Raw genomic sequence first — 21,745 nt, 5'->3', positions numbered from 1 at the left:
ATGGACGATTGTGTATGTACTTCGGAAGGGCCGGGTTTGTGGATGCTGGTTTAGTGGGTCTGCAGGTTCGATTGGCCTTGGTGGTGAGACTCGGGCTTTGACCTGACAGACGCAAAACAAGCGATGTTTCTACGGGAACACCTGCAGCGACTCATGAATATAACACTTTAATGACGATTGAAAACGATACCAAATCCAAATCCTCCTACTTTATCAGAACCACGTGAATGTTACCTCTTCTGTGTCGTTCGAGGTTATCCTTGTAGCGCTCCGCCTCGGATGCATCGTAGTTACTACCAATTACAGCCAGCTATTCCTTTAGTAGCTCATCTGGCTATAGCTCTATGTACATGTAGTTGTCGTACTTTAATTTGCACTCAAGGGGGGATAGATGTCATATTGTCCAGCATCCTCAATTGCTACCTACGTAACCTAGGTCGTTATCGATAAATAAAGGAAGGATGACCCACTGTAACTTTTTGGGGCTTTTTTTTTGTTCCTGGGTCATGGCGGCAGCCGAGTGGTATTGACAAGCCTTTTCATCCCATTCACAAGCAAAGCATTTACCAACCTCAGTTATGGCTAAAAGAAAGAGAACGAATGCGCCTGCCAGTGCTCCAGCTGCTGCGGAGGAACCGGTCGTCACTAAGAAGGCAAAGAGCTCCAAGCCCTCCAAGAGCTCAGCGCCCGTCACTCTGCAAATCGTCACAGGCTCCTATGATAGAGTATTACACGGCGTGACCGCTACCATCTCGAACGACGACCAGGTCGAATTCGCCGACACGTTCCTCTTCAATGCCCACGTCTCGGCCATCCGCTGCCTCGCCCTCTCGCCGCCCTCGGCGCCCGAGTCGGGCAAGGGCCAGAAGATCATGCTCGCGACCGGCGGCACCGACGAGCGCATCAACGTCTACAACATCTCGGCGCACCCGCCCGCGCGCAAGGACAAGGACTTCCTGTCGGCGGTCGCGCCGCGCAAGATCCTGGAGAACTCCAAGAACCGCGAGCTCGGCACCCTGCTGCACCACTCGTCCACCATCACCAAGCTCGCCTTCCCGACCAAGTCGAAGCTCATCTCCGCGTCCGAGGACTCTACCATCGCCATCACCCGCATCAGGGACATGTCCATGCTGTCCAGCATCAAGGTGCCCATACCGAAGCCCCAAGGCCGGCCGAGCGGCGACACGGCGGCGCTCGGCGGAGCGCCCTCGGGCGTCAACGACTTCGCGGTCCACTCGAGCATGAAGGTCATGATCAGTCTAAGCAAGGGAGAGCGCAGTATGAGGTTATGGAATCTTCTGACGGGAAAGAAGGCGGGTGTGTTGAACTTTGGCCGCGACCTCCTCCAGGAGATCGGCGAACCGCGGCATTCAACGGGAGAAGGCAGGAAGATTATTTGGCACAGCAACAGCGAAGAGTTCTGTGTGGGTTTTGACCGGAACCTGCTCATTTTCGGCGTTGATGGACAGCCGAGGTGCAAAGTCCTGGCAGAGTCCAAGACCAAGATCCACGATTTCTGCTATTTAACTACGGACGACGCAGAGAAGAGTATCTTGGCCGTCTCTACCGAGGATGGACGCATCTTGTTCCTCTCCACCGACGACGAAGACCTGGCGCAGCCGGAGGAGGCCGCAGACAGCAAGAAGGCTAGCCAACTAGCTACGGCAAAGTTACTTGGGCACTTAGGTGGCAAGGAGGGTGGCGTTTCTGGTAGAATCAAGGCTTTTAGTCTTCTACGGCCCGATCAGAGGAAGGACGACGTGTTTTTCGCTTGCGGTAGCAGCGACGGCAAGCTTCGGCTTTTCCAGGTGACGCTGAAAGAGCTGGTGCAATCTCAAAAGAGCGACAAACCAGTACAGGTCGGGAAACTGCTTGGAACCTACAACACGGATAACCGGATTACATGCATGGAGGCATTTGTTATGATACCTAGGCCGGAAGGCGTGGAAGAGAGCGATGAAGATGACGAAGAGGAAGATGACGCTCTGTCCGGAGAGAGCGGCGACGAGGAGGATGACGAATAGAGCTCTCAGAGAAGTGGTGTATCGTATATACGGGATAAGCTCAATCTTAGGGCACTCAGCCTCGAAATTGCGAATGCCCAACGTGCCATTGTACATCCAACAAAAACACATGTTTTCTTCATCTTGCAGACGGGAGTCTATTTCGGCTTGGCGGGTACTGCCGGACCAGGGAAAACAACGACACGATGATTGGAAGTTTTTTGGTACGGGCAAAACGTTCGAGAATGGTGCGAGGATGAGAAGGACGTCGTATAAATTGATTTGATATGTAAGGCGGCAATTAGCGAGATTCGACTGAATCCTAACCGGATGGCATCAATCAATGAATGTATCAATTGATCTGACCGACCGAGAGATCCACCGGCCAGGACATGTACAATCCCATTGCAAGCGGGGGGCAAGGGGGGCAAGGGGGTTGTGCAATTGTGTCGGGGAAAATGGTGGTGCACTTTGACCGACGAATAATGTCTTGTACGCGCACTCGCACTTTATGACATACAATGGACAAGTTGTGTGAATGCTGCCCGCATTGGGAATCCTGCGCATCACATCGCATCGCATCGCATCGCATCGGGGATCGAGGACCTATCCTAGTCGTTTTCGCAGCAAACTGCTCTGACCTTCCGAAAGAAGAACCAGAAAAAAACAACGTTTTTAAGGTTAAAAGGGCAAATGAAAAAAGGCGGCTTGCTCATCATGCTGCCGCCGCCCCCCCCTCTCTCCTTGCCTCTTCCCCTCCCCAGACAGACTAAAAAGTAGAGTACATGCTACGCAGATCGTGGGGTAACGAGAAGACACGCAGATCAACTGCAGAGCGGTTTCGAGTCGCTGGCCAGTCATGAGGGAAGACGCTGGATTCGCCCGACCAGCAGGCCGCCAAGAAACAGAGTCGACAGCTGAGGGTCGAGGAGGGTCGAGCATGTGATTCTGCTCAATGCCTGGTGGATACTGCACAAGGATGCACAAGGCAGCACACAAGGATAGACCGGGGAGCAAGAAGGGGTTAGCAGTCTAGCTAAGTAGCGCCTGACTCTTTTTTGACCATTCCTGATTTTCCAATTGGAGCAGAATGTCTCGGACGACATTCCCTCTTTGAATTCCCCTCTTTGCCGTTCCATATTTATGCCCATACCGCGAGCACCATGAATAAACAATGACCCCACCACCCCTGTCGCGTCCTGGCTAGCAAGTGCTAGGCTAGCTGGCTAGGTTGCTCAGGGTGGGTGGGTACCACTGCATTCAATCGACATACGGCACTTGGCTTCCCGAGCAGAAGAGGAAGGCTCTCAGGCTCTCTCAACAAAATTGCACTCGTCGTATTCGGTGCCGTCCGTTGTGGATTGACTGTCTTGGGTATTGTTAGAAAACACCAAATCTAGGTCGAGAAAAGTATGGTGATATGGTTGTTGATCCTCTCGAGAGAAGTAGATATGAACTGACGTCGATAGAAGCCAGGTATGGATGGTACACAAAAGTCGTGGAATAAACTAGGTACGTAAAAGTCATACAGACAGACAGGTCAGCTGCGAACGGATCGAGGCACGAGAAACATAACATGATGCTGGCTATGGGCCTGGGCACACGTTGCTTGCGTGGTACATGTGTACACCTCATATAGCAGAAGTATACTAACGCACCCAATCAATTGACATGCTTCTATTCGCTGGCTGAATTGTCTCGTCTCCTCAACCGTCGACGTCGAGACCACGCATCGCCGCACGCGGCTCGTTCGTGGCATCCATCCAGCAATTGATACATATCGTCCAGGCCTGCAACGCAACACATACAGCGGCTCTCGCTCCTTCTTTTCCCCTTTCACTCTCTTCTTCCTACCATACATAACATTACACCGACTTGTGTCTGGCGTATTCGTTCTCTACATACATCTATCTACATTGGTCTTTGCCGTATCCGTGGACAGAGTTCCCACGTTTGTTGTATAATTAAACCTTAGGTCATAGGTTAGGTGACTTTTCCATCACGTCAAACGGGCAACATTCAGGGACCTGATCCAGTTTAATCGCCCCCGCTGCGAACCTGGGCTGGGTACGAAACATTTAATACCTCCTCGACGACTCTCGCTGCTACTCGACGAGTATCAATTCGGTCCAACCTCTTACCTCCGAAACGACAATCGTCTTGCACGCCAAGACAACCACGCGACTTAGGTCTCTCTCGTTCCGCACCCGGCACCCACCCTACCAAACCCTTGATTCTGCTTGTATCCAGCCGCCGCCGGCCCTCCATTGAAGGAAAAAAAACTGGAGTGAAGTGACATACATTCCTGGGTCCGCTACCTATTAGTGTCCAGCCGCTTTACTCGCCGCCATATAACTACGACGACGCACTCATTTACCTACCTACGATCCCGATCCCCCCAAAGCTTTGTTGGCGAGCAGAAGAAGCCCGGTGTTAGAGCAAAAGCCCAAGGGACCGAAAGAAAGAACGAACGAACGGTATACAGCAGCTACTACCATGTCGAACCTACAAGACCATGACGGTCCTCCCATACTCCGGCCGATCCCCCGCCGCCCCTTCAACGTCAACTTCGCCGTGCCACAAAACGAAGAGCTCTCGCCGCCGCCGAGCCCCCAACCGCGCAGCACCCCGGCCATGCTGAACCTCGACTTCATCAACTCGAAACTGCTCAATGCGCGCCTCCACAGCGTCGTGCGCGGCGACGACTCCTATGCAACCGGCTCCGGCTCCAGCTCCATCACCCGCGCCCAGTCGGTCAAGAACCTGACGAGCTCGACGCTCTTCGGTATATACTCGCCCTCGACAACGGGGGTGGGGCAGCTTCTGGGGGCATTGCTACACAGGACGAGCCTAGCACACCGTGGGGCTTGGAACCGCCCACGGCACCGCTCAGCGCCGAGGACTTGGCCTACGCGTTGCAGAAGAACCCGGCGTATATGCACATGGAGAGGCGGAGGAACTTCGCAACACCCGCTGCCGTCCTTGAGGGAACCGCTATCGAGGCCTGTCATGGCGTTCCATCTGGCGCTGAGGGCAACGCTCCTGTTCGGCCTTGGCATCCTCTACGGCGCACTGGTGGCTCGGTTCCAGGACAGGCGGAAGTACGCGACATTCCAGATGGAGGACGCCATCACGCAGCAGCCCACGTACGACTTGCGGTACATGGCCTTCTGGGGCGTTTCGGGTGTCGTACTCGGTGGGCTGTTGCCATTGTTCGACGGCCTCTGGGAGGATATATGCGGACAGGACTCCGCCGTGGAGGACGACGACCTGCTGGACCAGATCAGGGATGGTGAGGTGGTTTCGAAGGGGTCGACGTCCCCCACGGACTGGGCGCTGGTGGCCAGGGGCATCGGCGCTTTCATTGGGATTGTACATGCCATCGTACGTTGACCCCATCAAAAGGCCCCCAATTTTCGGCTTGCTTGGTTGGTCAAAAGGGCCGTTTAACGGTTGTCCAAACAAACAATCCATTTCCTCCCTGCCTGTCCCGCGCGTGTGCGTATTGCTAATAACTGCTTCTCTTTAGCGTAAATCCACATGGACCTCGACGCTTCAGGTGTCGCTGACGCTGGCCCTCGTCAACCCGTTTCTATGGTACCTTATCGATGGTACCCCGGCAGGATTCTTGTTTTCGGCGGCTATAGGCCTCACGGGCTCCCTCGTGTTGACGGGTCTGAAAGCGGATATGGTGCCCGCGCCCACCAGCGCATCGTCGATCTGGAATAGCCTCGGAGCCGCCGAGTTCAGCCTCCTCAATGTGTCGTCGAGCTCCGCACATGCAAGCCAGCAGCAGCAGCAGTCCTCGGGCGGCACGCTCGTTTTTGGCGGCCTGGCCACCAAAGAGAGCGTCGAGATGACCATCTGGATGCTCAGCGTGCTGTTTTGCTGCGGCGTGTGTTTTGGAAACATTGGGCGACGCATGACGCTTTGGAAAAGTCGGGGCGGGAGGGGGAGATGGGCTGAGGGAAACCTCCGGTGAGGAGAGATTACCCCCAGCCCATACTGATTGATCTTCCTGTCATATATTGAATATCCGTTTTGGTTTTGGCATCACATCGTACGGGGTATGGTAAGGCGTTTTCGTCTTCGTTAGCATCATCGTCAGGTTCATATGGGTACACCTCGCGTGTGTTTCCGGAGTCACAAGGAAACCCGATTTTTACGGGCTGTGGATGTCCAGGCTACGGGCTTTTTGTGTGTATATTGGCCATCTCTTCTCAAGTTTGGAGGAGGGTTTTCGATTCGGGAATATTTTGGCCCGGCCGGTCAATCTCGGCATTTTCTAAAAAGGAATGAGGTTTTTGGTTTGGTGAATACAGCTAGCCAGCTTACCGTGTTGCATTGGCTTGGATCCCTTTTGGAAGGAAGGACTCCTTATATCCATTCCTGATCCGGCGGTTTATATCATTTGGCAAATTGAAACAACGGCGATGATTTGTGCGGCAGGCTTTTTTTTTGCTCGCACAAGGTACAACATCGGATACCCCCTTTTGGCACTTGCAATTTCTTATGTACTTCACTTGGGCGACTGACTGGTACTTTTGATGATTTATTAATGACGTGATGGCCCCCAGTTTGCGGAACTACTTGCTCTTTGGTGCAGCAGTGCAGGGTAGGACAGGGACTGACTGTTCTGGCTGGGTCGTGGGAAGACTGACGACCGCTGACGTTTGTTTGATATGATATTGGCAGCGGCTTCAGAATACATATTTTGCTTGAGATCAATCCTTATGAGGTCACGGTTTTTTAGAACCCTGGGTGGGAAATATACTTGTATATTTCGAGATCAGTCACCAGCATGTCTAGCCTATCTTACTGAGAGCCACAGCAGCAGAATTCATTCTCACGAGTGCGAATCATTGCTTCTTCTCTACTTCATTCGCTGGTACTTGCCTCTGAACCTATCCGTGTTATGTAATGCCGACATTCCTTTCCCCTTTTCATATTTAGTATAGTACTGACTGAGGTAACGTTGATTTACTATTCAGCAGCCCCTTAGGATCCCCAAGGGCGAATAACAGTTCTATATAGGCTACCTATCAGTCCGACAAAGGGCGGCCTTACTGGCATAGATCAGGGCGGGGCACATTTGGAAGGATTAGGAATACCATCTTTTCCGTTCTTTGTATTGGGTATCTTATTGACTAGTCTACATAGTGCCCCCCTTTTCTTGCCAGCCAGAACTCAAGAATCTTACAATACATGCCAATCAAGTGGCCGCTTCTATGTTTCCGCTAGGTACTAGGTGCTACTGTCCTGTGAGTGAAAGAAAAAAAAGCACCCCTTACTGTGCCGGACATAGGGCACCGAAGTCCTTTAAGCGCCTAAGACCATCGGCCGCATCTATTTCATCCGCGGTGTATTGATGTTGGTTTTCCGAAATCGCAGCCTTCTACGCCTCGATCGGGGCAGCACCGTTGGTCTGCGCCTCCTCGCCAGTCGCATCAGCAGGAGGAGCGGCGGCGGCAACAACGTCATCGTTGTACTTCATGGCTATATCCCCCTCACCCTGTTCCTGTTCCTTTCCCTCCACCGGAGGCTCCTCCAGGGCAGCTTCTTCTCCGTTGTTGACGCCATTCGTCATTGTGACTTCCGGTGCCGGATTGCTACTATCACCGTAGATGAAGGCCTCGAGGGCCTTGCAAGCCTCATCCAGGTCATCGTTGACTACCACAATCTCGTAAGAGTCCCCGGACTTGGCTTGCTCAACTTCCTCCTCTGCGGCCTTGAGCAGACCGGGGATCTTGTCCTCCGCATAGCGGCCCGATGCTTTCAGCCGCGCCTCAAAGGCCTCGGTGCAGGGCGGTGGCGCTACGAAAACAACGCGCGCGTCATACAGGTTTTCCTTCACGCTGTAGACGCCCTCTTGATCCAGCTGGACGATGGGGGTCTTCCCTGATTCAGAGATGGCATCTACGCTGCCCCGGCTCGCGCCGTAGTCCGCTCCATCTCGAGTCACGAAGGAGAAGAACTTGTCTCCGTCCAACAGAGCGTTAAACGGCCCAGACTCCACAAATTGGAAGTCGTCGCCGTTTGCTTCGCCTTCGGCCGGTTTCCTCGTCGTATGTACCGCCAGCTTCTTGAATACGCGAGGCTGCCGCTCCAGTAACTTAGAGACCAAAGCCGATTTCCCGGCTCCGTTAGGCTCTGAGATGATGATCAGACGCTTGTCATCGGGCTTACGTCCGACTTCGCCCTTTTCCTCTTCCCTCGGGCTCTTCCGTTGCCTCCTTCGGATCTTCGAAGATGGCATCGATGTTCTGCCAGTCGTCGATCTTATCCAAAGCGGAAATTCTTGAGCGCCTAGCAAGTCGCAGCGCTCTCCAGGTCTTGCTGGCTTTGGCCTCGAGGATATCTGCCTTTTCCTTTTCGGATTTGGCAAAGTCGAGGTTCAAGTCATCCTCAGCTATCTTAGCCTTGAAAATGGCAAGGTCGGGTAGCTGATAGCGCGCGGGGTCCTTGAACTTGGCCATGGCCGTCTCCCCGTCCTCTTCTTTGAGAAACTCGAGGTTCAGAGATCCCATTGGATGCGGCCTTAAGCGCTTACTCGTTGCCGTGCGCTTGGCTGAGGCGCGGGCTTCGTTGAACTCTTCAGGGGTGACGGGACTTCTCGATATCGGTGGGCATCCCTCCATCTTCCATCGTGTCCATCCCTTATCGCGCGAAGTAACAGACTGGATGATCCGGTGTACATATTGACCGTCAGGTCCGCTGAGTATGTATTCATTAATCCTCTTCTTTATAGACTCTGCCCATTTGTCCTATGATCATGTTAGCTAAAGACAACAGAACCATAACCCGGGCGACTTACATCCTCCTCGCTAACGATCTTGTCGCTATACATCACCGACCGATTAGGATTGGGGATGTTTGCATATTTCGTTCTCGCACTGGCAGTCAAAGACCGGAGAAAGTCCAAGACGATGACGGCTTGAATAAGAATGTGGCGCCTAAAGAATAAATCGCTGATCTAATTCCAGTAAGTAACAAGTTGCAGATTGCACAGGAGGAAGCACTTACCTCCAACTCAAATAAGTCCCTACTAGTTAAATATTTCGGATTGAAGTTGCTGTTGTCGTTAGAATTGGCCTCAAATCGCTTGCGCTTCTTAGACGCATCCTTAGTGTCGTCCGTAGCTTTCAAGCCCTTCTGGCCCTGCGTGACTGATTCGAAAGCAACAATTGTAGCTTCCAGCGCCGACTTGAACTTGGCGAAGCTTTGCGTATCAAACAGCTTTGTAGGCTGACTGAAATACTCCTGCAATGACCAGAATATGGGATATAAGGTGTCCATGTCGAGCGGCTTCTCCTTTTCCGAGCTTGGTCTGTTTCTCGAGTCAAAAGTAACAGCCTTGAGCCCAGTACTTTTTCCGTCTTTGTCATCCTTGGTTGATTCTGCCGATGAATCGACGTCCATTTTGTCTGTTGCCCCCTCTGCCTTGGCAGGGATCTTTTCGTAGGTCGTGACATTTTCGGTATGATACTCTCCGCGTAGATTGACGCCACTCTTGTCGCCCAAAGGTGAGCCCTGGAACAAAAAGATGAAGACACGGCCGCAGAAAGCAATATCCTCGGCACGCGAGAGCCTGCGCAGCAACTCGTTGCAGAATCGCAACATAACCAGTTTCTTGGAGCTCGAATGTTGGGGACGGCGTTCAAGCGTTCGCGCCGCGACTCGAGGTAGTCAAACGTGATACGGCAGTCTTTAATAGTCTGGCTATCTAGCAGCGATTCGACCAAGGAAAGCGTAAGCGCGGCATCGCAGTTCTCGTTGTCGGTTAGAGCCGTCACGATGTCGAGCAAGTTCCACATGTCCACGAATTCGGGTTGGTCAACTGATGTCGAGGCCACCAGGGCGCTGAACTGGTTGCGCACGACAACCTCGACAACGTCATATTGGCGTTTCTTTCTCGGATCGACCGTCTTGCCATCGTTCGCCTTGCCTTCGGTCGCAGAAGGATCTTCGGAAGCGTCAAGGGGGAAGATGGTCGGCAGCTGGGCGAATAGATCATTAAAATCGGCTCTGCTGAGGGCTGGCTCGATGGTATTTGTCGTCTTGATTTCGCGCGCGTGTTCGAGGGCGGCCTGCAAAGCCTGCGAGAAGGCAGCGGCCTGGGGCACGCCAATGTCAAGGGAAAACATTCTGACCGGCCGTTGACGAGGCGGTGGTGATGTTGCGATAGATCACCTAAATCGTAGAATGTCGGCTGGTAGGGTGGTGTTGTACCATGTTACTGAGTGGTGTTGATAGACCACAAGCAGATATTATAGGTAGCAAGGATCACCGGAGTGGGCGATGTGGTTGCAATGCAATGTGCAATGCAATTGAGTCGCTCTTTGTTCGCGTGTGTTTTCGGGCGACGCTCGCTTGTATTGATGTAAGTAAGAGACTCGAGCTACATACAATTCCATCAATGCACTACTGGATAACCTAAGGACCGCCCAATTGTCGCCAAAGAAAGAGCTGGGGCGTAGGCTTTGCCGCTATTGACCGCCCAGATTAGGTGTGGCTTTAGTGAGGTACCTGCTGAGTGGGGCAACCAAGCTGGGATTTACGGGGTCTTGCCAGGTCGGATAACGACAACAAGTCTTGGATTTTAGTCTGCGCCACACGTCAGACAAACCGACACTCCCATCCGTCCACTCAGCACATCGCCTCAGCTCGAGCAGCGCCACAAAAAATAATCGATTGACGGAAAGCCTTCGAGAGCTTGCATAGCCTAAAAGCCTAGGTTGAGTTAATGGTCCATCGCGACGCACCTTGCATCTAGCCTGCTGCTGTTGCTGCTGCTGTTTTGTTTATTTCTTCCCAACCTGCGAAGGAGTAAAAGGGTCAACGCGTCGCATAATCTCCTCAGAACGTGCGAACACACTGGCCTCGCATACATGATCGATCATATCATCGACCATGCCGACTGCGAAGCGGCTTAAGGCCGGCGACTCCAAGGCGGCCCAGAAGAAAGCCGACACAGCTCGCCCAACCGCCGCCGACATCGAGGGCGGCAGCGAGTTTGCCCAATTGGCGAAACAGCACTGGCTCAAGAGCACCAAGAAGGCGACCAAGGTCAAGGTTAAGGACGATGTGTTGAAGCGCGAAATCTGGGATGCTCTGGAGAAGGAGGCTTTCCAGTATAAGTCCCTCTTGGTCTTGGAAGGGCTGCAGATCCTCGAGAGCTATCTTTGGCCTGGCTACTCGGACGATGCCTCCAATTTCCACGTCCTGCTGATCGCCTTAATCACCAATGTCAAGGCACGCGAGCATCTCGAGACCTGGTCCATCTTCGAGAACCGACCCCTCGATTTCTCCACCCTCTTCCGCCGTATACTTTCCATGACTCTCGACCGCACCCTATCGTTCACTCTCCGGACACACCTACTGTCCTTCATCATCAACGCCTTCCAGAGTTTGGACTGCGGTGTTGTCAGAAAAGAATGTGCGCCCCTGGTTTCCATCTCCATCTGGCACAACCTGTCCACCGAGACCAAGAGAGATAATGGCCTGGAGAAAACCTCACACCTGAGGAAAGCCTGGAGGGCCGCAGCCAAAAGATACGACTCGGCCGACGACGAGACAAAGGCTAGACTACGCTTCGAAAGGGCATGGCTCTATACCCTTACTCTCGAGTTCCTAGCTTTGCTGCATGAACCTAAGCGGAAATCGGAGCATGTCGTTTACGCTGAGCATTTCCTCGAACTTATTACCGATCTGCAAAGTCAACTGCCCACTAGGCGTTATGTCAATCACCTACTCCAGGACCTCCACTTGTTGGTTGCGTTGGCCTTCTCCCCCATGTACCAGGATGAGGACAATCGGTTATTGCGTGAGCAGTCGCGACTGCTGCGTCACTATACCTACTTCAACATTGAAGACCAGACTGGTGTCCAAATGAGCCGGTCGGAGACATACGAACGCCACTGCGCCTCATTAGCACAGTTACAGCGCGTAGCCCTCAGGTATTTCAAAGAGAAACTGGCCGTGCTAGCCCTCTCAAACTATGGTTCGATTGATAAGAGACCTGAACTCAAGAGTCTGCTTGAACCCCTAAATGATGAGGAGATATTCCAGCTCGCGCGCCTTCTCGAACTGCGAACGGAGTACCCTGCATCAGCCGGGATAACGGTTAGTAGAGTATTCATAATGGAAGTCCTACTCACCACATTCGAGAAGCGCGGTATCTTCCAGGAATCTCTTCCTAATATCGTGCCCACGGAGTATGATCTTTACGAGTTCAACTTGCAGGGCACCGAAAGCTACGATGGTTCTCGACCCCTTGCCCTTCCGAAACTCAACCTACAATATCTCTCCGTCGGAGACTTCTTATGGAGGTCTTTGACGCTTTATCGATATGAGGCTTTCTACGGTATCAGGAGGGACATTGAAGACGCTTTGAAGCGGTTGCGACCCGAGGTTAGAAGAACGGGGGAAACCAACTTCGCAGGCTTCTCCAAAATGGCCTTGCCAATATCGAGACCCTCGATCTTGGAGGTTGTTCCGGCACTTGTGGGGGAAGACAAGCCATCGGCTGTCAAAGTGGAGATTTCAGTCGATGTGAGGCGCCTAGGGGACCGAGTCCGTCGTGAGTGGGATTCATTAAGGCCTGACGACGTAGTGTTTCTTGTATCTGTGGACGCATCTACTTCTGAAGCAACCCTAAACGGGGGTGCTTCGCAGCTATCGGAAGCCCAGAAGCTAGGCTTGGTGGCGGTCAGAACAGCTGAGGTGGTTCACATCATGGACGACAAAGGCCGGCATATCCGAGACCCTTCAGCTTATTTCCAGGAAGGCGGCAGGTCCCCTACACGAAGAATTCAGTTGAAACTGAATCCCGCAACCTACAAGAAGGACATGGATAGAGCATCGCTCGGCAAGCCAGATGTCTACGAAAGCATCAACCTAGTCATACGAAGAAGTGGCAGGGAGAACAACTTCAAGCCGGTCCTGGAGTCCATTCGCAGTCTGGCCCTTTCGGAAGTGCCACTGGCCTCATGGTTGCATGAGGTTTTCCTTGGCTATGGAGATCCAGCCAGCGCCACGTACAAGAATCTGCCCAACCGCCTGAACAAGATTGACTACCGCGATACTTTCTTAAATTGGCAACATCTCGTGGAGAGCATGCCAGGAAAGGCTGTTGAGCCAGGGTTCAATGTGACCGGTAGTTTCGGGCCACCCTATGTGCTTGACTACGTCGGTAAAGCGGCCGAGAAGCCCAAGACAAAACCATCCAAGAAGAGAAGAAGGGATGCGGAGCCGGCGCTGAAGGACGAGGTTGAAACATATAAAGTCTCTACCTATGAACCACCCAATACCGGTCCTTATCCTATCGATGCCCCGAAACTTAATACGGTACGATTCACCGCTGCTCAGGTTGATGCTATTATGTCCGGAACCCAGCCGGGCTTGACGGTTATTGTTGGGCCTCCAGGCACCGGCAAGACGGACGTAGCTACCCAAATCATCAACAACATCTACCACAACTTCCCCGAGCAGCGGACACTCCTCATCGCACATTCCAACCAAGCCTTGAACCAGCTTTTTGCCAAGATCGTAGCTTTGGACATTGACGAGCGTCATCTTCTCCGCCTGGGCCATGGTGAGGAGGAGCTGGACACAGAAAGCAACTTCAGCAAGCATGGCCGTGTGGAGTCGTTCTGAGAGAATAGAGATCGTTATCTACATGAGGTCAACCGCTTGGCAGCAAGCATCGGTGCGCCTGGCGCTCACGGCAACTCGGCCGAAACCGCTGGTTACTTTAACTCTGTTTATATCCTACCGGCATGGGCGAAGTTCACCGATGCAACCAAGTCAGAGGACGCCTCGGCGACCGACATCGTCCAGGCGTTTCCGTTTCATTCCTATTTCGCCGATGCACCACAGCCGCTTTTCTCGCCAGATGCGACCCGAGATGAAGTTTTGAAGGTTGCAAACGGCTGTTATCATCATATATCGAAGATCTTCGTCGAGCTGGCAGATGCCTTGCCGTTTGAGATTCTTCGACGGGATCGAGATAAGGCCAACTACCTATTGACCAATGAAGCCCGCATCGTCGCCATGACGTCAACCCACGCAGCCATGCGACGCAGTGAGATTGCAAGCCTTGGTTTCCATTATGACAACGTCGTCATGGAAGAAGCGGCGCAAATCACCGAAATTGAGAATTTCATACCTTTGGCAATGCAGAAGCTCAAGAAGGGGCAAACGACGCTGCAAAGGGTTGTCCTGTGCGGTGACCATTACCAAAACTCCCCTGTTATTCAAAACCTTGCTTTCCGGCAATATGCCAACCTCGAACAATCCCTATTCTCCCGTCTGGTCCGTCTTGGCAGCCCGGCCATCACCCTCGATCAGCAAGGTCGTGCGCGTTCGTCCATTGCCGCACTTTACTCGTGGAGGTACCCGAACCTGGGCAACCTCCCCCACGTCGAGTCGCTTCCCGAATTCCAAGCGGCCAATGCTGGTTTCAAGTTTGACTATCAGTTCATCAACGTGCCTGATTACAAGGGTCGTGGTGAGATGGAGCCGACACCCCACTTCATCCAAAATCTCGGCGAGGCCGAGTACGCTGTTGCCATCTACCAGTATATGCGGTTGCTTGGATACCCTGCTTCCAAGATCAGTATCCTCACCACATACGCCGGGCAGCGCGCTCTCATCAAGGATGTGTTGGCGCATCGCTGTGGAAAGAATGCTATTTTCGGTTTGCCCAAGATCGTGACCACGGTCGACAAATACCAAGGCGAACAGAACGACTGTAAGTTCAAAATTCATCTAGTACCGCTTGAGGCAAGTATAGGAGACTGACTAGATGAACAGATATCATTCTTTCACTTACCCGAACAAGCCGTGTCGGCTATCTGCGCGATATTCGCCGCCTGACAGTGGCTCTGTCGCGTGCTCGGCTGGGCCTGTATATCCTGGGCCGACGCGAGGTGTTCGAGTCCTGCTACGAGCTGAAGCCCGCCTTCGAGATTCTGCTCTCGCGGCCGGACAAGCTGACGCTAGCGACGGGTGAGCTGTGGCCCTCGAAGCGCCCGCTTCTGGCCGACGGCTCCGAGGAATCGGACGCGGTACCGGGCGAAGCCGTTATGGAAGGCGTTGAGCACTTGGGCCAGTACGTGTTTGAGATGACGAAGGCTAAGGTCGAACAGTTGCGCGCGGAGAGGGGCCTGCCGGCGGCCCAAGCCGGCGAGGTGCTCGAACCGGTCAACGAGGAGCAGGAGATGGGCTACGGAGAGCCTGCCGCCGCCGCGGGTGATGGTGAGGAGGACATGGAGATTAAAGACGGCACGGCCGTAGGGGATGGGATCTGATAAGATAACAGCGTATCGAAGAGGACTGAAGGGGGGATGGTATAACCCGATGTATCTAACTCTTTATTACAACATACCAGAATGGTAGAGGATTCGGGTCGTGTATGAAAATGGACCAGAAAGAAATATGTACAAGTTTAGGAGGGGGTCTAGGCTAGACTCCGGTCTGGGTATGTGCTCTTGACGCACGTATGGATCCAAGGGCAGATCAGAATATAATGAAGTCTACGGACCAAGCCCCTTGTATTCGTCCAGGCTCGTCATATGATTTTGGCGAATATGAAATGTGCGGGCTACCCTATATTGACCTTATCCATAACCCAACCAAACCACTTATTGCTAGATATTGACTTCTGCAATAACAGACAAAAATCAAATATCGTCACCGTACGGCGCAGGTCCCTTGCCATCTACACTAGCCGCATCAGCTGGGCGTTCGTCCCTCGTCACCAGTGGACGGACAAAAGGACTGAATTCGAAACCAACCAACTTCGACCCTACTAAGGGTTATAATAAGGCCGTGACAAATATACTAGAACGGGGCGTGGCGCACTCGACGTGCCAACTTCCCCCGAGCCGACCAAGTATACATCCTAGGTTTGCACATGTACACTTTCATTGGAAGCTGATTGCCAGGCGCTTGTGTTTACATCCGGTTGGCAGACACTCCTCCCCAACCAACTCCAATCCATATTTGTAGTCGATCACTAGCCCCGCGAGACGAGCCGTCAGACGTTGATAGAATGCACATTGACGGGCGGCAACCTGGACTTTTCTTCCTCGCAGGCCCCAACGCGGTTGATGTTTCACGGCAATACGCTCTGGTCGTTGGAACCCCCGCCATGATGCCTTACTGGAGTTTAGGTGTTAGCTATATAGTCTTTCTTTAAAGATTTGACTGTTACATACGACCATATCCTGCTGAATACTAGGGATCCCGTCCGCTCTCCCATATATAAGCAGCAGAGAGCCAAATTAGTACTAGGGTCGGTGACGACCTGGGAATCCTTGGTGTTGTATGTTTTTGTCTTTTTGTATACCCGGCAGGTAGCCTTCTTTCCTGGTTCCGAGCTCCTCCTGGCATTGATTGTGTTTGAGACTCGAACATCCCTCGCATATACTCGATAATCTATAGTCCCTAGGAAATGGTCGCAACTTTTTAAGACCTTTACGTGGACGACGGGGTATATCGCTCGATGAGCGGCGCGAACAGGCTTGGACTGCACATCCGCTACTACTGGAACGATGACGAAGACGACAGCAGGGACGGGCGACATTATTAGGCTTGCTGAAATTAATACTGGAGCAGTTTCGTTGGAAGCTCAGCAGCGGCACCAAAGACGAGACGGCAAACCGCTGTCAGTGCTGATGGAGCAGGTTAGGTATTCAGCTGGATTGGGCCATGGTGCTTTAACCCAGCCAGGGAAGCACCCCCAAACCTCGATTGGTATTTAGATGAAGCATTTCGGTTACATTAATACAGCTTGCGAAGGTAATCTTTGGCTGCTAGTCGCCTTTTGAAGACTGGTTTTGCCGGGGCGAGTATAAGATAGGGATATCGTCAAGATACTAGATAATATAGCGGGCATCGTCTAACTTTACTTATAGAAGACGAGGTCCCGCTATCGAACATTCGACCAGAGATTTGCCCCTATCTTGTGATCCACATGTTAACCTGCAAACTCTAACCCCTGGCCCCTTCGATTACATGTTGCCCCCGAGCTTCTCTTCGGTGGGAGCTAAATACGACCAGTGGAAAACGTTGGTACGTAACGCGTATCCAACCCATCTGAAGTGACACTGTTGAAGGGTATTTCCATTCAAGTCCTCCGCCGTATACGAGACTCACGCCCCATGCTCCAATTGGATATGATTGTGGTATTGTATCCAGTTCGTTGTTATCCATGCTATAACCTGCAACACTCTCTCGCCGATTCCCTATATCTGATGACGACACCCACACGCCTAGTCAAGACGCAGATATTTGTTGGGTGAATACCACTGAGCGCGATCCCACCGTGTTATAATGATATCATGTTGTATTGATGAACATTTTCAGGTATCCGTGGAAGACGTACTGTCATGACGTATTACTATGCGGTCGCGCATCCGGATGGCCGCCGTCCACATGGGCGAACTCTGAGAACAACACCAGATCATCAAACCGCCGTGCCAACGACTGCGTCATCGCATCCGTAGGATCCGTCATGACCAAGTCGAGATCGAGCGTGAACGCAGCTCCGTTCACGATAGCCTCCATCGACTCGTCGTGCCTGTCGGCCAAGACATACTTCTGCAGCATGTCCTGCACCTCCTTACCCGTCAATGCACCATCTCGCAGGCCCATGGCCAACGTGCCCTGAATGATGGGGCCGAGAACATGATACCACGTGAAGAGCCGAGAGCCCAGCATCAGACATAGTTCGAAATAGTGTTTCCACTCAGCATCGTTGATGTTCTTTAAAATACTATAGAACAGTTGAACGAGCGCGCTCGAGATAAAAGAAGATTGGTCGATCGGCGGATGGTGCAGGTGGGTTAGAACTACCAGGCGTTTCAGTTGATTAAGTGATGCCACGAAGGCGGTCGTGGGAAAACTATCGGGCGAGGCGAAAGAGCCCATTTTATAGCCATGTGGACGGCGTTGGAAGGGGCGGAAGACGTTCAAGACAGCTCCATGAAAGAACATTCAATATATCTCAAGGTCAGCTGAATTATCTTGCAGTACATCTAGACCTCAAAGCTCACTGGAAATGCAAATGGTTTGCTGGACTTTGGTGTCCGTACGCATAAGTACTTGCCAACGTGTCGGACCATGCCAGTAGCTTCTGGTATTTGGATTCGGCGAAGGACATAGGTACCCTATCCGCTACAGGAGTGTCCGACTTGACGATGTATACCACGGCAACCTCCTGTACGATGGTCCACAGTTTGCATAATGGTCCAAACATGTAGCCAACATAACTGGGTAATGGATGCGCTGGCCAGACGATGCCGAATCTTTCAACCTCGTCAGTTATGTTTTCACCCGGTATCGGGAGTATGGGGGTGTGTGGGATGGCGTCAAAGTCAGACTCAACGACGCCAAGAAATCTGGATGGTAGGGATGGTCAGCGTCGCAAAAGAAGCCATGGGAGCGGGAGTGCCTACGTCAGCCAATTGTAGACACCCCAAGCAGTGTGCGCTGTTGCCTTCTTCCATTCCAAGGATAGTTTAGCAAAGTGAGATGCATTTTTGGCACTATGAACAACACCGAATAACTTCAGTCTCCTGGCCATGAGCTTTCCCCTCATGGCCAAACTCAACGGACTGCCGATCTCTACTTTGAAGAAGGGACATAGCGCGAAGAAGTTGCGTACCGGCAACAGTTGCTATGCTGTCAGAGGCCCGTTCCGAAGTCCATAACATCTCTGCTTCAGTGTAGAAAGCGTGGGCAATCGCCACTGTACTGGGATCAATGGCAGCATACAGATGCTGTTTGTTGAGTCAGCGGGGAGTAAGACAACATAGTCGACCAACTTACACATGCAAAAAACATCAGTGCAGACAGCAGAAAGGGGGTGCAGAAGCGCAGGCGCCTCTCCACTAGGTCCGTAACGAAGAGGTCAGCATCAAAAAGGCGCAACATGGGATGTCCCCTAACCAAATACGAGGATATGACACGTGCTGCAAGCTCATCGCTGATGGGAACTCTGGTCCAATAATTCATACGTAGCTGATGAAGACGACTATCACATAGTGAAGGGTTCCGCACGTGGTCCATTGCCGGCGACAGGAACGGCAAGCCTGGCGACCCACATACCGGAGAAGGTGGGCCTATGAAGGCTGCATTTGAAGCTTCCGAAGCAGTCAAGCTTGACAGGCACGATGCATTGTCCGCACTGGCCATGTCACCTTTTGCGGTCATGAGCCCGGTTCGTGATTCAAACTTGCTCCGAGATTCTCGGCATATAGTCCTGATATCAATTGGGCTCAGCCTTGGATATGCAATAGGGTGCAGTGACGATAGCTCAGACTCGAGCTTGATAAACGCCGGCGGTGGCAGAGACCGGCTAGCCGCCAGGCTCGAGGAGCGAGACTTGTCTTGGTTGCCACCGCTGGCCGACGAGAGCACAGCAGACAGGTCAGTTGACTCTCTCAGACGACGAAGCAGATCCAGAGCATCAGGCTCCGGGGCACTCGACAAGCGCTCGATGAGTTCGATGTGGTCTAGCCACGGGCCTCGTGGGCCGTCTTTTCGCAGCCTGTAGATACACTCGGCTTTGCGGTCAACACACGGCGTACAAGAGGGTCGACTGTCATCGCAAGCGACCTTTCTCGAGCGACACTCCTCGCAGGCGGCACCGATACGGCGCCTTTTGGGGGCCGAGGTTTGTTCGCCATCGGGGTTCTGGCCCTGCCGTTCAGTAGGGGAGGCGACGGCTGCTGGTCTGATCGGTACGTAGCGGCGCTCCATCTAATAATGGACTTCCGGAATGCTATGCCTAGCGACGTCAGCTCCATTTATATCACCACCTTTACCTAAGATTTCCGATGCATCTTTAGGCCAATGCATGATGCCGGCTAGCACTAGGCAGACTGTCTATCGACAAGGCTGTAGGTATTGTACTGTACGTAAGGCAATGTGATGATGGGAGTCGGCCATGCTACCATTGAAGAACGTAATGCCATGAGCAGGGGTTTGGTGGATTACATGTAGCAGGCAGGAGGAGGTGGGTAAAGTAAGTATGTATGTATGTAGTGGTAAGGCAAATCCAAAAAGGGAAGACCCCCTAATAAATTTAACTTTCGCCTACAAACTGCCCAGCATAGGCAGTGCAGGAAGGCGCATGAGGGACATGAACCCTGTCACGGGGAATCATCCAACATCAATAGGAAGGAGCACCTACCAGGAGACCAAGTGTGACGTACTCAGATTTGAATGCCGGCCTGGTTGTGGTCTTTATGGCCGTTTTCTTCCAGTTCCAATGAGACAGACTAGCACGGCAGTACCGAAGGACTCTCTAGGTCGTGCCTTCGAATGATGTCGCTCGTGCGGCTCGTCTTGCATGGATCCCCTATATCTCTCCTCCCCTAGCACTCATAGCCCAGCAGCCCAGTTCTCACTTCCGACTGGTGTCCGGAGTGTACTCCGGGTTGGGTTACCACAGCAGTGATTGGCTCGGCTGACTGTGCCACAAGATCCTAGTTAGCCAATGTTCTTCCTAGCTCTCTCTATTTGGACAAGTCTCCAAGCTATACCGGCCCCCAATGGCAATGGGGCAACATCATCACCATCAAGCCTTGAATGCAATCATGCCAAGTAGGAGTGGAACCCGGCAGGCACCAGTTGAAACCCCTAACGGACTTGGATGTGGAAGAGGCTGATGACGTCTGGTACATGGCTACGACATGTAACATTGTATGTAAGCACTTACTCACCTGGGGAGCAACTGCTGCTCGCTCTATGCCGTGTCGTTGGAGGTGTGTGCTTGGGCTGACAATGGAAGTAAAGGAAGACAAGTGGTAGTCTGCGGCAGGTCATTCGGGTATGGACGTCCCACCTGTCCTCTCTTTCCGGGTCGGCACGAAAGATATATCATATGGGGTAACCAGACTGTTTCTTGTCAGGCGGGCTGATCTTACATATAAATGGACAACCTAGACCGATTTCGAGGTAGCTTCGGCGAGCACCTCTTGGTACTTGATGGACTGGTCTGCTACCGAATATGAGGGCTTCCTCCGATTCGCCCAGCCTGGGAAGGAACTATCTGAAGCCTGGGCGAGAGTCAAAGGCTTTACCGGTTGCATTGCAGTCCAGATGCCGAGGTGTGTCGCTCCCCTTTTTCTGCCAACTTGCCCAATGGTAGACTGCATCATCATCTGCCTAGGGTGTGTCAGAACCTTTTGAGGGCCTGCAGGGATCCACAGCATTCCTATGGGCCCTGCTCCATGGTATCGATCTTGTTCCTTCCAGCGCAAATCTGCGGTGGACTAGGTTGAAACAATGAATCTGAGCGATCACGGGTACATCCGCATGCGCGATCAAACAAATACCATCTTTGCTCATGTAGGGCTATCAGGATCCCATGCTCTAAGCATCACATCAAATACAGCAAGAAAGTACTTACGGCGCTAGCCAGAGTCTCGGGTCGTTAACGGCGTCTGGATACAGTAGATGTACCTATTTCGGGATCTGAATATCGTTGATCTACTGGGCCTCCACTTGGGATGAGATGGGACATAGACCCGCTACTATACCGCTGCCGCCCATCGCAATGTCTGAGATCAGCTTCATGTTACCCTTCAAGTCCCAGGTACACTGTACGCCTATCCAAGCGATCAAAGCAGCTCGGCCGTTACCGCCACAAGCGAGGGCTGAGGGATCGGCTTTCTTCATCAAAAGCAAGACAAGTATACCGCAGGGCGCTGCGCTGTTCAGACGTGCGGGGT

The 21,745-nt window shown here is 52.6% G+C and overlaps 4 protein-coding genes across 4 annotated transcripts; 2 read left to right on the top strand and 2 right to left on the bottom strand.

Annotated features, from left to right (window-relative positions):
- Positions 1–578: 578 nt before the first annotated feature.
- Positions 579–5,985, top strand: PG994_010211 (uncharacterized protein; the record flags this gene model as incomplete). The annotated part of the gene is made up of 4 exons (XM_066861620.1): positions 579–1,987; positions 2,027–2,040; positions 4,516–5,387; positions 5,533–5,985. The coding sequence occupies 4 exons, from the start codon at positions 579–581 to the stop codon at positions 5,983–5,985; spliced, it is 2,748 nt and encodes a 915-aa protein (XP_066710730.1).
- Positions 5,986–7,398: 1,413 nt separating this feature from the next.
- PG994_010210 (uncharacterized protein) lies at positions 7,399–10,147 on the bottom strand (the record flags this gene model as incomplete). Its single annotated transcript, XM_066861619.1, has 5 exons — positions 7,399–8,153; positions 8,197–8,767; positions 8,818–8,976; positions 9,027–9,602; positions 9,656–10,147. 5 exons carry the CDS (start codon positions 10,145–10,147, stop codon positions 7,399–7,401), a joined length of 2,553 nt encoding a protein of 850 aa, XP_066710729.1.
- Positions 10,148–10,913: 766 nt separating this feature from the next.
- Positions 10,914–15,313, top strand: PG994_010209 (RNA helicase aquarius; the record flags this gene model as incomplete). Its single annotated transcript, XM_066861618.1, has 3 exons — positions 10,914–13,641; positions 13,669–14,754; positions 14,817–15,313. The coding sequence occupies 3 exons, from the start codon at positions 10,914–10,916 to the stop codon at positions 15,311–15,313; spliced, it is 4,311 nt and encodes a 1,436-aa protein (XP_066710728.1).
- Positions 15,314–17,393: 2,080 nt separating this feature from the next.
- PG994_010208 (uncharacterized protein) lies at positions 17,394–19,769 on the bottom strand (the record flags this gene model as incomplete). Its single annotated transcript, XM_066861617.1, has 5 exons — positions 17,394–17,781; positions 18,062–18,406; positions 18,464–18,632; positions 18,673–18,787; positions 18,837–19,769. The coding sequence occupies 5 exons, from the start codon at positions 19,767–19,769 to the stop codon at positions 17,394–17,396; spliced, it is 1,950 nt and encodes a 649-aa protein (XP_066710727.1).
- Positions 19,770–21,745: the final 1,976 nt, after the last annotated feature.

The sequence above is a fragment of the Apiospora phragmitis genome (assembly GCF_038363925.1).
Source record: "Apiospora phragmitis strain CBS 135458 chromosome Unknown utg000010l:1.0-9815664.0:1.0-9183399.0, whole genome shotgun sequence".
NCBI classification, from domain to species: domain Eukaryota; kingdom Fungi; phylum Ascomycota; class Sordariomycetes; order Amphisphaeriales; family Apiosporaceae; genus Apiospora; species Apiospora phragmitis.
Note: the sequence above shows the minus strand (reverse complement) of the source record. Positions and strands in the feature narration are given on the sequence as shown.